Here is a 15365-nt window from a genome sequence, read left to right as displayed (position 1 = left end):
TGAACCAAGAGGTCATGGTTCAATTCCTGACCAGGGCACATGCCCAGGTTTCCGGTTTTATTCCCAGGAGGGAGTGTGCAGGAGGCAGCCAACTGATGATTCTCTCTCATCAAGGATATTTCTATCTCTCTCCCTCCCCCTTCCTGGCCCTAAAAGCAATTAAAACATTTTAAAAATTAAGTAATCACAATGCCTAAAAATGAAAGGAATATCAAAAAACCTAAATGACTTTAGTGATCTTGTAAATCCTCTGTTGTCATTTCCAGTCTCCAAAGCACTTTCTCCATGAGATTTGAGGCTCTTTGTTGTCATTTCCACAGTCTCCACAGCACCTTCTCCGGAAAGAGATGTGGGACTCTTCCTTTAATAAATAATATAAAAATGCTTAGACAAAAACCACAATTATTCATTTTGTTTTGAACAAGAAAAAAAGAGGTATACATTTGGAATCAAAAAGTTCAATAAAATTCCAAAAAGAAACTTATTGTAGGCTTTTCCCCACTTACCCTGTGATATGATAAATACCTAAAATTAAAACAAAATGCTTATCTAAGAATTGCATCTAAATAATAGCCTCTTAACAAATAATATCTAAATAAAAATTGTGGTGAGCTATAAGGGGACAATAAAAAAGGGGGGACATCTATAATACTTTCAAAAGGAAAGATTTTAAAAATAAATAAATAATTATGACATATAGCTATATACTACCTTATCACCAGCTCAACCCATGCACCATGGGAACTAAAAAAGGTAAAATAAAATTAAACAAATTAATGATAAATATTATAAGAAAAGATAAACTATGTGTGTAAATAAATTTTAAAAAAAGAGTAGACAAAAATTTAAAAATCTACTAGATAGAAGCCTTGCCACAAAAGTGACCTCAAACCGTGGCTCAACCAGTATTGACCTTATGTCCTTTATAAAACTAAAGATTACCAGAAGAGCTATTCATAACCTACAGGTTTCTTAATGATGTTATCATTCTTAGACAGTCAGAAAAAAATCTTTAGAAAAACTAAACTTTCCCTTTCATCTTGCAAAACAAAAACTAGGAAATGCCATTCAACTTTCACTAGCATGCCTAACAATCACTTGAAATTATTTAATGGTATTTTATGGGTTTTTTAATTGTGGTTAAATATACATAATGTAAAATTTACCATTTTAACCATTTTGTGGTGTACAAATTCAGTACCATTAAATACATTCATTCATAAAGTTGTGTAGCCTCAATTCTATCCATTTCCAGAACTTTTCCATTATCCCAACCAGAAACTGCCAATTCAACAACTCCCCCTTTCTCCCTCCCTCAGCTTCTATTATATTTTCTGTTCTTATGAATTTACCTATTCAAAGCAAAGTACCCCATGAAGGTGGAATTATACAGTATTTATGTTATGTTGGGTATAACATCCTCAAGGTTCATCCATGTTGTAGCACATCTCAGAATTTCCTTCATTTTAAAGGCTAAATTTTTCATTGTAGGCATATACCACATATTGTATATCCAGTCATCTCTCCATACACATTGGGGTTGTTTCCAATTTCAACTATTGTGAATATTGCTATGAACACTGGTGTTCGACTGAGTCCCTGCTTTCAAATCTTTTCTTTTTATTTCAACATTTTTTTATTAAGCTATTACATATGTACTTATCCCCCCATTGCCCCCCACCCCACTCCCGTTCATGAACTCACTCCCCTAGGTCTGTGTCCATTGGTTATGCTTATATGCATGTATACAAGTCCTTTGGTTGACCTCTATCCCTTACCCCCACCCTCCCCTATGTTCCCTCTGAGGTTTGAGCATCTGATCGATGCTTCTGTCTTTTGTATATATATACTCAAAAGGGGAATTGTTGGATCATATGGTAATTCTAGGTTTAACTCCCCCCCCCGCTAATTTATCTTGAAATTTATTGTTGCAATTATTATAGATGTCCCTTTCTATCCCCCATTGATCCCCTCCACCCTGCCTAGGTTTAATATTTTGAGAAACAGCAAATGGTTTCCCACAGTAGCATTTTTTTTTTACTTTTCCACCAGTAATCACAGGGTTCCAGTTTCAACATCCTCACTTATTTTTTTCATTGTTTAATATATCAGTCATCTCAGTAGGTATGACATGGTATCTCACTGTGGTTTTGATTTGCATTTGCCTAATTATTAAACATGCTGAGCACTGTTTCATGAGCTCATTGGCCATTTAGAGAAATGTCCGTTAAAGCCCTCTGTCCAGTTTTAAATTGAATTGTCTGATCTGTGGTTGTTGAATTTAGGAAAAACCGGCATTAGAGCTGCACTCCCACCTGAAATGTCCCAAATTTACGCTGTACCTATTATTGACTCAGCTTCCTTTTATGAAATCCCATCCTCCCAGTCTCTAAAAGCAGATAGTATTTTATTTTATTTTTATTTTTTTAATTTATATTGTTGAAAGTATTACATATGTTCTCCTTTCCCCGCATTAATCTCTTCCGGGCCACTTCCATCCCCACCCCAATAGTATTTTCATATTCTCCCTTACTCCTGATGTCTCAGGACTTGCACCTTCCCTCAACTCTGTCTCTCATTTCTGTCTTCTCTCTTCAGAGCCAATCTTTTTCCCCTGAACTATCATAGAACAGTATCCTTGACAACATTCTCTCTACTCTCCAGCCAATCCGACAGATCCTACACACTGCCACCAAAGTCATATCTTCTCAAAATACAGAACTGAAGATGTACTTTCCATTTTAACATCCTTGACAGGCTCCTTCTGTGTACAGTTTAAATTTCAAGTTCCCAGGTACAAACAAGGCCCTTCAGTTTGGATCCACTCAGCACCTGCAAGCATCTCTCCACACCCAAACCCTGTGTACATCCATTCTGAACTTAGAAAACATGTTTTTCCATAAATCATTTGGCTGATTCGCTCTGCCTAGAATGCCCTTCTTTTCCCAACTTCCAGTTCAAACAGCAACTTCTTTGAGAAATCCTTCCTTCAGAGCCAGTCCCCTGACTCTCACCACACTGTGGACACACAGGTATTACATGGCATTTTAATTTATCTGCATACAGCATTTTAGTTATCTGTTTTTATTCATTCAACTAAATCTGAGTCACATACACCTGGTATTGATTCCTAACCAAAATATAAAATATCTTCCCCCATATAGTAAGAAGACTAAAGAACAATATGTTTTCCAGACCAAAATGACTGAAATTAAAAATCTTATTGTTCTATTTACAAGCAATCTTATAACGGAGACAAAAGAGACAATTCATCTAATTGCACATCCATGGAATCTAGTGAACATGCAATCATCCTTTGGAGAATTTAAGATGGAAACATAGAAGCAAAGAATTAGTTTGAGCCCGGCCAGCATGGCTCTGTGGTTAAGCATCGACCAATGAACCAGGAGGTCACAGTTTGATTCCAGGTCAGGGCATATGTTTGAGTTGCAGCCTCGATCCCCAGGAGGCAGCCAATCAATGATTCTCTCTCATCATTGATGTTTCTATCTCTCTCTCCCTCTCCCTTCCTCTCTGAAATATAGAAATAGATATTTAAAAAACAAACAAACACTTGTTGAATATTGTCATGCCACTTTCACAACTACACTGACCATATCTTGACATGGGGTGGGGTGGGGGGTGGAAATATCATCAAAATGGTCACTGGCGTCCTAGCTGGTTTGGCTCAGTGGATAGAGCGTTAGCCTGTAGACTGAAGGGTCCCAGGTTCGATTCCAGTCAAGGGCACATGCCCGGGTTGCGGGCTCAATCTCCAGTAGGGGGCGTGCAGGAGGCAGCCGATCAATGATTCTCTCTCATCATTGATGTTTCTATCTTTCTATCCCTCTCCCTTCCTCTCTGAAATCAATACAAATATATTTTTAAAAAAATGGTCACTGGCTTCAACACTCCTGGACAGAAATGCTTTTACACATGCCCTCAAGTTTAGGAATAATTCAGTTTATCGTTCCCAGTATATTGTTAGAAGGGTCCAATGTTCATCAGGAAACAATTAATGGGGGAACACACAAAAAAGCAATATCTAGGTACCAAGATTGCAGTGCTTACCACTAAGGAATTTAACATTAGTCAAAAAGTCTTGAAATCTCTGGTCAATAGCCCAACAATTAATTCAACTGCTATAAATATATTCTCCCCCGCCCCAAAACTTTTTATTCTGAAAATATCCAGTAAGAAAAGTTGAAATAATACAGTGAACACCTGTTTCGTCTAAATCTAACAGTTGTTAAGGCCTAGCCGGTTTGGCTCAGTGGATAGAGCATCGGCCTGCGGACTGGTCCTGGGTTTGATTCCAGTCAAGGGCACATACCCAGGTCGCAGGCTCAATCCCCAGTAGTGGGCATGCAGGAGGCAGCCGATCAATGATTCTCTTCTTACCATTGATGTTAATGATGTTTCTCTCTCTCTCTCTCTCTCTCTCTCTCTCTCTCTCTCTCTCTCTCTCTCTCTCTCCCTTCCTCACTAAAATCAATAAAAAATGTTTTAAAAATAAACAAATAAATCTAACTGTGGTTACCATTCTGCCATATCTGCTTATGTGCATGTGAGGGATTTGAGTGGGGGGTGCTTACTACCTGAAAATCCCCCACATCATGACTTCCTCATGCATTTCCCCAAAATAAATATTCTCTCCTAAACACCACAAAACCATCATCTTGCCAAAGAAAAAATTTTTCTAACATCACCTAATATTCAGTCCATTTGCAACTTTTTCAAATTTTCCCCAAAATGTTTTTTAAGACAATTTTCTAGAACAAGGACTCAATCAAAGTTCATTCAAAATGGTGCAAAAAATATTGCATCTGGTGATGTCCTTTAGTCTCTTTTAACCTAGAATAGGCCCCAACTTTTTCCCCCTCTATGACTCTTTTTTTTTTTTGCTGTTAACTACTGTTCTTTTTTTTATTAATTAAATCATTATGTTCAGATTATTAAATTTGTTCCTTTTTCCCCACCCCCATAAATCCCCTCCACCCATTTCCCACCCCACCCTCCTCCCTCACTCCCCATCCACTGTCCTCATCCATAGGTGCACTATTTTTATAGTCTCTTCCTGCATTCCCCTCACCCCTTTGCCCCCCAAGAATAGCCAGTCCACTCCCTTTACATGCCCCCTGATTCTATTACAATCACCAGTTCATTCTGTTCATCAGATTGTTTACTTGATTTTCAGATTCACTTGTTGATAGATGTGTATTTAGTGTTCATAATTTGTATCTTTACCTTTTTCTTCTTCCTCCTCTTCTTAAAGGATACCTTTCAGCATTTCATATAATATTGGTTTGGTGGTGAACTCCTTTAGCTTTTTCTTATCTGTGAAGCTCTTTATCTGACCTTCAATTCTGAATGATAGCTTTGCTGCATAAAGTAATGTTGGTTGTAGGTTCTTGGCATTCATCACTTTGAATATTTCTTGCTACTCCCTTCTGGCCTGCAAAGTTTCTGTTGAGAAATCAGCTGACAGTCATATGGGTACTCCCTTGTAGGTAACTGACTTTCTGTCTCTTGATGCTTTCAAGATTCTCTCTTTGTCTTTTGCTCTTGGCATTTTAATTATGATGTGTCTTGGTGTGGTCCTCTTTGGATTCCTTTTGTTTCGGATTCTCTGCGCTTCCTGGACTGGTAAGTCTATTTATTTCACCAGGTAGAGGAAGTTTTCTGTCATTATTTATCCAAATAGGTTTTCAATATTTTGCTCTCTCTCTTCTTCTGGCACCCCTATAATTCAGATGTTGGAATGCTTAAAGCTCTTCCAGAGGCTCCTTACACTATCTTCGTATTTTTGGATTCTTTTTTCATTTTGCTTTTCTGGTTGGGTGTTTATTGCTTCTTCTATTTCAAATCGTTGACTTGATTCTTGCAATCCTCTAGTCTGCTGTTGGGAGTCTGTATACTATTCTTTATTTCACTCAGTGTATGCTTAATTTCTTGTTGGCCCTTTATCACAACCTCGAGGGTCTCATTATATGTCTTGTAGATCTCATTAAGTTTATCGGCAGTTTCTAGAAAATTCTTGAAAACCCTTAAAAGTGTGGTTTTGAACTCTATATACAGTAGTTTGCTTTCCTCCATTTCTGTCATTTGTGTCCTTTTTCTTTGTCTCTGCATTTTTTATGCTTCCCTGTGTTGATAAAGTGGTTTTCTGTGCTGAGTGTCCACTAGGGCCCACTGGTTCAGCCTCCCCAATTACCTGAGGAGGACACTCTTGCTGCACCCCCTTGTGTTCTTTGTGCACAGACTTGTAGTTAAGCCTTGATTGTTGTAGTTATCACTGGGAGGAATTGACCTCCAGGCCAATTGCCTGTGAGAATCAGCTGTGTCTGCAGTGGGAGAACTTCTGTGCTGGACACACCCCTCTGGGGCAAGACTTGCTTCAATGGGGCTTCGATGCTCACTGAGTCTGCCCCGAGTGTGTCCTTTATGGTTCCATGGAGCTGCAAACTAGATGGTCCCACTCTGACCTCTGGGTTTCCTGGCTCCTGGACCTCTAGGGAGGTGCTAATCTAGCCTTTGCCTGAGGCTATCCAGCAAAAGCTTCCCTGCAGGGCTTGGGCGGGGCAGCTCCCACAGGATCAACAGGGCGGGGCTAGCAGTTATGGCTACTCGCAGTCCAGCCCTCAGAGGCTCTGCTTCTCATTGTCCCAGTAATCACTGCAAGCCCCTCAGAGAGAAAGCTGCCCTCTAGTTCTGACCTATGCCAGACAGTCCCACTTCTCCCGTATGAGTCTGGGTCCCCAGAGACTGGCCTGAAACTGGAGCTCAGAGCCTGAGACTCCCTCCTGATTGGAAACGACAACCGCACCCTGAGCCGCCAGCCCGTTCTGCATGCACATCCGCACCATAGTATTTTACTGCCGTACTGCGACTCCTCTGAGTCTCGGTATGGTTTTCTCTTTCCTTCTCCCTTCTAGTTGTAGAATTTCCACTCAGCCAACCTTCCTGTGGTTCTGGATGATGCCCATTCCGTCTTTTATTTGTATTTTTGAAGTGGTTGTTTGAGGCAGCAAACTCCAGTGTTTACCTATGCGGCCATCTTGGTTTCTCTCCATGACTGACCCTTTAAGGAGACCAGAATGTAGACTATCCCGTATTCTGGATTTGTCTAATTGTATCTCATAGTGTTTTTTTCTTTAAGTCTTTATTATACAAAATTTCAAATATATACAAAGTAAACAAAGTAACAGAATAAATCTCCAACAGCCAGCTTCAATAATTCTCAATTTCTGGTGGTTCTTGTTTCATCTATACCTCCACCCATTCCTCATCTCATTTTACAAACTGATCCTCTAGCCCCCATATTTCCTATAACTGGAAGTTAGGTCTACATATTCATGTCAAATATTTGGGGGTAGAAAACTGAGTAGATGACATCATGTCTCCATGCCTCATTATAGCTGTAGGTATAAAAGAGTCCTCTGTCCCCTATCAGTGATGGTAAACCCACCAGGTTGTGGAGGTGGAGAACAACATGCAGCTTCAAAGTAGAGATGCATTTGTTTCTTCACTTTGGGTGACACCTTGGTGCCATGCTAACACCTTTCACGCAATGGCATTACTATCCCATTTACAATCCTTGTCTGAATCAGGGGTCACACTGGAGTAAGAGGTTACACAGAATAGCGATTTTCAAATTCTACCATTCCTTCTGTATTTATTAGCTGGTATTCTTCTTTAAATAAGGGTTTTCCTTTATTAACTGGAGATGAACTGCAAGGCTTCCTAAAAAGGCAGGGCAAATGCTTAATTCTCTCCCTTTAATTACTAAGTTTTATTTGTTTCTATTCTTTTTTTATAATCAGTTACAAATATATGTAGTTTACATATAAATAAATATACATATAAATTTATTAAATATGAATACATATATGAATGCATTTTCATTGACATCAGAAAGGAAGAGATAGATAGAAACATCAATGATGAGAAACTTTGATTGGCTGCCTCCTGCATGCCCCCGACTGTGGATCAAACCAGCAACCCAAGCATGTGCAATGACAGCAAATTAGATTATTTTTTCCTTTCCCTTACTCTCTGAGTATTTTTACTATGAACCTGATTTTTATTTATTCAACACTTTGCAACCAAATATAATCACGTGCTAATATATTCTTATACCCTTAAATTTAAGTCTTATGAATTTTTTTGGCAATAACTAATTGAATTACTCAAGTGTTTAAACATTACCATGAAATTGAAAAAGAACAGTGCAAAAAAATGATGATACAGAAAATAAATGAAATGTTTATTTCCCTACCATTATCTTCACTACATGTTAAAACATGTATCTAGCTACTGGGATCATTATATATTTTTTATCATTTCTGTTACATTTTAGGATAAAAGCTTTGTTTTTTTAAAAAATTACTCAATAATCAATCAAATACTAAAATTCAAATCAACTCACCTGTTGAACAGGACTATCAACTGTAAAGGCCTTGTAAAGAGCCAATGCCTGGCTTTTACTTCCTTTGCTCCAGATCACCATATTTCCAGCCACACAGAGTTTCTCATCATAATCCACTTCTCCAATTTCACTTCCACCTCTCCTTAACTGCCAGCTTTCCTTAAAAATTTACATACGTAAGACATGTTTAAGCGGTTTTTATTTCTTTTGCAACATTATGGAGCAAGATTTATTAATTAAAATTGAACAGCAATCGAGATACAAGTCTCCTGCTCTGTCTGTGGAGTAAGACTCAGTCCAAGCCCAACTCTTAGGTTTGGTGCCACTGATTAACAGAGGAGGGGGTGTGGGTGTATGTATCATACTGTATCTTACAGGATTTCAAAAATGGGAATTTACCTCAAGAATTCTCTATATTAAGTATTTTATTATTACATTACCATTTTATGCTGCCAAAAACATAAATAAACAAAAATTAGACCTTACCTGTATATCCAAAAATTAAACCAACATTCTTGGGAGACTAAACACATATTAAGCATATGGGGGGTAAAGCAGAGGGGGCAGTGAAGTGCACATGGGACACTGGGGGAGCTTACCCACCATGCAGACTTCCCTGCTTCACAACTGCATATACATTCACCTTCCTGCCCTTGTGCCAACCATCAAAATGAACAGGGCAGAGAAAGGTTTGTATTCCTAACTACAGACCTCTGCTCCTGGAAATCTTGGTATCCCAAAAGGGATAGAGAAATGGAATTAAGATGAGAAAGATTGACTGTTTAACATGACCTTGCTTCTCATTCCCCTATTTGAAAACTAGTACTGTATCTACTTACGTGGCATTTCTTTTCTCCTCTAGAAACATGTAAGTTTTTGGCAGCAGGGACCATTGCTAACTCGACTATCTAACCATCACATAACATGAAATCTGGTCCCACATACTAAGTGAAGAAAAAGAGATTTAAATGGACCATAATCATAGTGACTCTCATTATAAATCCCTGAGTTATATGTCTAAACAGCCAGGACACTATAATACAATTAATGTCATTATTTTTAGCTTGGATGAAAATGACCAAATCTTAACCTATACACTAGAAGTAGCATCATACTCACTTCTCAGTTGCATCTGGGTAGCCTTAAATTACTAGTAGATCGAATCTCTCTACATTTCAAAAGCAAACTGAGAATCTTGATAAAACCATCTGTTTTTCGTGGATTGTAACCTCCTGCAAGGATCCCACCAAGTCAGCAGCACCATCAGAGGACCACAACTCAGAGGCTGGCTGCAGCTGCCGAAGCTGAAGGTTCAAAGCATTAGGGTGGTGTCTGCAGTGGTCTCGACCAAAAGGAACAAATTCCTTCAAATCCCCAGCTGCAATCATTGTTGCCCTTTCTTCAGAGAAGTTCAACATGGCTTTCAGATATCAACATTATTTCTGTATGAATTCAAACACATTCTGGGCAGCTGTTGGAATCAAAATGAGAAGAAAATTACTAGAAGTTTACAAAAGAGCCATTAATCCTTAGATGAGTGTCATACAATCCTATCACATTGTAAGTGTACAAGTAATCATAACATCAAAGGGCATTCCAGACCTGGTTATTTCAGGTAATTAGTTACCATTTCATAGTTACCTTACACTATCAGTACATAATTAACATTACAGCTACATGTTAGTTGCTGACAAAATCAACTGTAGGAAATCACTGGGCCTAGAGATAAGCACTTATGTCTGACAATATTGATCTTACATTTCCTAGTACTACTCACTAATTTCTCCACATTTCACATTTAAGGATTTAGACAAGTTTTACTTTATAGTAAATGGCCCTCAACATTTAAGGGCATTTCTGTTCAAATGCTGGAACAACATTTAAAAAGCACACCTAACAGATCACTGGCATATTGAAATGAAACAAACAAAAACAACATATTTCTAACTCATCAAAAGTTGAACCACTTGGTGCTTTAAGAAACTATTAAATGTCATCATTAATTTTGAGCCTCAATCCACCTAAACATATAATTGCAAGCAATTCCAATTTCTGGTGCAAACCCAAAAGACCAAGGCATGAATAAAATTACTGGCAATGGAACAGTCATGCTTGTTTGCAAACTTAACAGTTCTAGCTTTGAAAGAACATAATCTACTACAGTTCTGCTTATTACTACAAAGAAGTGGATGAGCTGTGGGTGGAAAGAGCCCTCACCCCTTACTTCCAGAACATTTGTACGAACAGTAACTGACAGCCAGTCAAATTCAGCCACTGTAGAAGGTGGATGACAGTTCTCTCTCAGACAACTCATATGAAAAACGGTTTTGTGGCATAGCGGTTAAGCTGCAATCCTCAAATACAGGAATCAAAACAAACATTCATGTCAGCACTAGACAACCTGTAAAAACAGTGTTTGAAATGGCTTTCACATCACAAACTGTTTAATTTGACTTGGTTTCTCCTCTGAGGTCTTTTTGGCACCCGCAGCTTTCTTGGCTAAAATATCTGAGCCTGTAGTTCCCATGCAGCTCCTCTAGGGTTGCAGTTATGTTTTCTGTGAATTAAGTGTTATTCCTGAGATAACGGTTATGTCACATTCATGACACTTTTTCCTCCTTCTGATGTCAGTTTTGAGAACACTTAAACTTGGGCCATGACTGAGATAGTGCCTGTGGGAGCCTCATCAGAGTATGCCGGATGTTCAAGGCCATACTGAGCAGGGGAACCCTAATCAGGATGTTCAAGGCCAATCTAAACAAGGACACAGAGATTGTACTGTACACACTGGGCAGGGGTACCTTACTATAACCCAAATACTGATGTCACTGTTGGGCAGGAAGCCTTTGTGTCTAAGTTAGTATAAACGTGTTACTAACCAGCCGGTGGGTGGCTGCTTGGTATGGCTGCTGTTTGCTGCTGTATTAGCAAGGGCTGCTTGGCGCAGCCACTGTGTGAAGCTACTTTGAAGAACTGTTTTGTCTGATGGCTCCTTGTTAGCAATGGCTCCTGCCCTAAACAGTTTGGCTCAGTGGATAGAGCCTCGGCCTGCGGACTGAAGGGTCACAGTCCAGAGCATGTACCTTGATTGCAGGAACATCCCCAGTAGGGGGTGAGCAGGAGGAGGAGGCTGATAATGTTTCTCTCTCATTGATGTTTCTACTCTCTCTCTCCCCCACTTCCTCTCTGTAAAAAAATGAATATTTTTTAAAAAAGACTCTCCTATATGCCTCTGTCTTCTCATGTCTTCTTTGTCTACTACCCTGCGTCCACATGGGGTACAGCCCCTGGCAGAGGACTGTGCACCCCACAGTGCCTTATAAAACTTACACCAAACACCCACAAAATCCAGCCGGCCTTCCTATGTTCTAGTCAACAGGATAACCAACATATTAACTCTGAGAGGAAGCCGCAGAATCTGTAATTAAAGAATTGTCTGCACAGAACAATGACCAATTTGTGCTGATTAGCATATTTAGATCTTTGCAGCCCCAACTGTGTGTGAGCTTCCAGGGCCCTATAACAGCACCGCACTGAACTGATGCTCTCACAGGGAGACCACAGCCTTGCTTCCTGGGAACAGGGACCTGCCAAGAGCAGGCTAGGCGGCTGGGGGGGGACCCGAAGGCACAGGAGGCACCGGAGCCAGGTCGGGGCGGAAGGGCCGCGTCCGGGGCCTCAGGGTCTGTGAGACCCCAGGGCTGAGCCTGGGCCTCAGCAGCAATGGCTGCGGGGCGGGCCCGCCTGAAGCTGAGGCCTGGTGGACACCATGCTCAGCTCTGAAGGAGGCTGGGGTGGCGCTGGGAGGGGCGCCGCGAAGCCCAGCCCCCAGGCCATGCCGCCCAGGGCGGTCGGGTGCGGGGTTAGGGACACGCGGCAATCAGAAGCACCACCAACCAGGCCTCGCCTGAGTCACTCGGGACGCGTGAGGCACTGGGCCCGGCTGCGCCCCCGGGGCCACAGCAGAGTTGGTCACTGGGACTCCGCCGCCGCTGCAGCGTTCCCTCCACCTCCATCCCCCGCTCCCGAGAACCTGCAGGCAGCAGCCAAGGATGGCGGGCATTAGCTCCCAGCTGTAGAACCAAATGAGGGGACCCGCCTTAGTTTCCCGTCCTGCTTTGCACGGGGACTCGGGGCGGGGCCTTGAAGCACCAGGTCTTGTGGGAGGCGCCCCACAGCCCACTGTCAGGCTCTGCTCGCCTGGGGGAGGATGCTGGGTCCGCCCGCCTGTACCGCCTCCATCCCCAGTGCTGCCTGGAGCCCGGAAGCAGGACCTGGTCAGCTGGAGTCTGAGCTGTGACCAGACCATCCCGGCCTCTCCATCTGCTCTGGGTCCTGTCACTATGAGCCTGAGCTGCCTCCACCGGGAGCTGCCGCACTTCCAGGCTGGTTCTGCTCACTCCCCTGTGGGACTGGGGCAGTGAGGGGCGCACTGATTTCCTCTCTGCTGGTGCTCCTTCACCCTGTAGGGCCAGACCCTGTGAAAAGTGCAGGAAAGACACGGAGATCCTCACAGAAAAGGCGTGCAATTTCTGAGCTTCACAGACACACTGCCAGGTGACCCCTAGACCTGGATGAAGCACCCCAGCTTTACCGGCCCTCCCTCTCCATGGACTTAGCTGTACAATCTCACACTGATGGAAACTAGAAAACTTTCCTGAGCTCTGCTCTCCCACTGCATAGGATGTCTAGGTTAAAAATGCCAATGGAGCCCTAGCCGGCTTGACTCAGTGGATACAGAGTCAGCCTGCGGACTGAGGGGTCCCAGGTTCGACCCAGGTCAAGGGCATATGCCTGGGTTGCAGGCTCCATCCCCAGTAGGGGGTGTGCAGGAGGCAGCTGGTTGATGATTCTCTCTCATCATTGATGTTTCTATCTCTCTCTCCTTCCTTCCTCTCTGAAATCAATAAAGAAATATATATTTTAAAAAATATCAGTGGAGCTCTGACCCCGTTGTTCAATTGGTTGAGCGTCCTCCTGTAACCAAAAAAGGTGGTGAGTTTGATTTCCAATCAGGGCACATACCTAGGTTGCAGTTTGACCCATATATATGTTCAATAGACAACTTATGGCCTAAGAAATCAAGTTCAAATCTTTATCCTGAAATATAAAATTGGCTGAAACCTATGTCTGCACTAAGATCATCTCCTGAGCGTCCCCAAACACACCTTGCACTTTGTGGTCTTGGGATCTGGGTACACCCTCATTTCTTTGTTTGGAATGGCAGCCCTCAGGGTTTAGCTCAAATGCCTCTTCTCAGAAGACTTCAATCCAAGAATGAGCGCGCTGAGAGGACTGAATACTTGTGCCCCCTGCCCCCCCCCCCCCGAATTCCAACGTTGAAACCATATGCTATATGTGATGGTGTGTGGAGGAGGTGCTTAGGTCATGAGAGTGGAGCATTCCTGACTGGCATTCCTTCCCCTTCCACAAAGTGAGGACCCAGTGAAGGGAAGGTTGGCAATGAGCCAGAAAGCAGGCCCTCAGCAGACACTGAAACTACCAGCACCGTGATCTTAGACTTCCCAGCCTGCAGAACTATGAGAAATAGATTGTTGCTTATAAGCCATGCGGTTGATGGTATTTTCATCATAGCAGCCCAAACACTAAGACAGAGTCACTCTTAGAATTTAGAGTGGGCTGCCGTTCTCTATGGTCATTTCCCTAAAAGCAAAATATCCACGTATTTCCCTGGCCTGAGGATAGAGGGGGCAAAGTTTGATCTGTAGGAATAAGGCAGGAAGGAGCCAGTGAAGTCTCATTTCTTCTCTCTCGGGTGCAAGGAGATTGTCCTGTGTGATTGAGTGGGCACCACTGCCATGCAGGTTCTCACCCATTGCCTTCCAAGGGCACGGGAACTTCCCTGTGGTGCCCACCAGGGCCCTGGGCTGTGCTGCATGAACCGGGGCCTGCACCTGTGCACAGGGCAGAGGGTGGAAGTCCCTGAAGGTCCTGGTCAGGGATGACTAGTTTGGGTGCTAGAGTGAGAGCTGGAGGAAATGCAAACCCGGCACCCACAGCTGCAGGTCTCCTGCCCCCAAGAATCACAGATGCAGCCCCAGCTCTCAGGAGAACACGCCTTCTCCCTGGTGGTTCCATGGACTGTGAAGCTGCGCTTCCAGCCAAGGCCTTTGGGGAAAAGCCCAGTTAATGCTTCCTGTCCTGGGACCCTGCTCCACTTGCTGTCCGTCAGGGCCTTGGGTCAGGGAATGGTCAGGCTGTGGGACACAGACACACACAGTCAGATCATTCAATGACAATTCAGCGGCCACTTCTCTCAAGTTTCTAAGTCCACAGGCACCTCGTGCCCACACCCTCCTCACAAACACACACTGTTACTCAACCCCAAATGGTGGCTTTGGGTAGGACACCCTGGCATCCACCCCACTGATTCTGATCCCATCCAGCCCCATCCAGGAACACATCTGAAGACAGCAGGAGAGCACATGTCCACCGTGGTGGTACCGACACATTGACGGGTTCCTCACAGACTGCAGTGCCCATTCAGCTGGAGTTGCTGGCCCTTTGCTCTGTGGGCTCGGCAGCAGCAAGTGGCCCACGGGTCAAGAATCTCCCTGTGGCCTCTCAGAGCTGAGGACGCCTGCAGCCGCAGCCACAGGAGATCCACCCTCAGTCCTACACCTGCAGGAAACCGAATTCTGCCCACAACTGGGGTGAAATTGGAAGCATCTCCTTTCCTTCTGACACTCAGGGGAGACCACAGTCTCAGCCAAAACCCTGGTCTTGTGAGCCCCAAATCAGAGGAACCGCTTATGCCATGCCCTGCTCCTGACTGCAGAAGCTGTCAGATAGCCAGGAACGTGTACTGTCACTAGGTTAGTGATAACAGCAAGGAATAACTACTCCATGTCCTTTATCAAATTAGGTTCTCTGTACTTAGTTTACTTGTATTGAAGAACCTTCCTATTGGAGAGGG

The 15365-nt window shown here is 42.9% G+C and overlaps 1 protein-coding gene across 1 annotated transcript in view; it reads right to left on the bottom strand.

Annotated features, from left to right (window-relative positions):
* Positions 1–12291: 12291 nt before the first annotated feature.
* The window catches only part of LOC132213903 (protein Daple-like), an 80542-nt gene continuing 77468 nt past the window's right edge, over positions 12292–15365 (bottom strand). The window contains 1 exon segment of the mRNA XM_059660784.1: positions 12292–12461. Within this exon segment, the coding sequence (XP_059516767.1) occupies positions 12292–12461 (170 nt within the window).

Source organism: Myotis daubentonii, chromosome 12, assembly GCF_963259705.1.
Source record: "Myotis daubentonii chromosome 12, mMyoDau2.1, whole genome shotgun sequence".
NCBI lineage: Eukaryota > Metazoa > Chordata > Mammalia > Chiroptera > Vespertilionidae > Myotis > Myotis daubentonii.
Note: the sequence above shows the minus strand (reverse complement) of the source record. Positions and strands in the feature narration are given on the sequence as shown.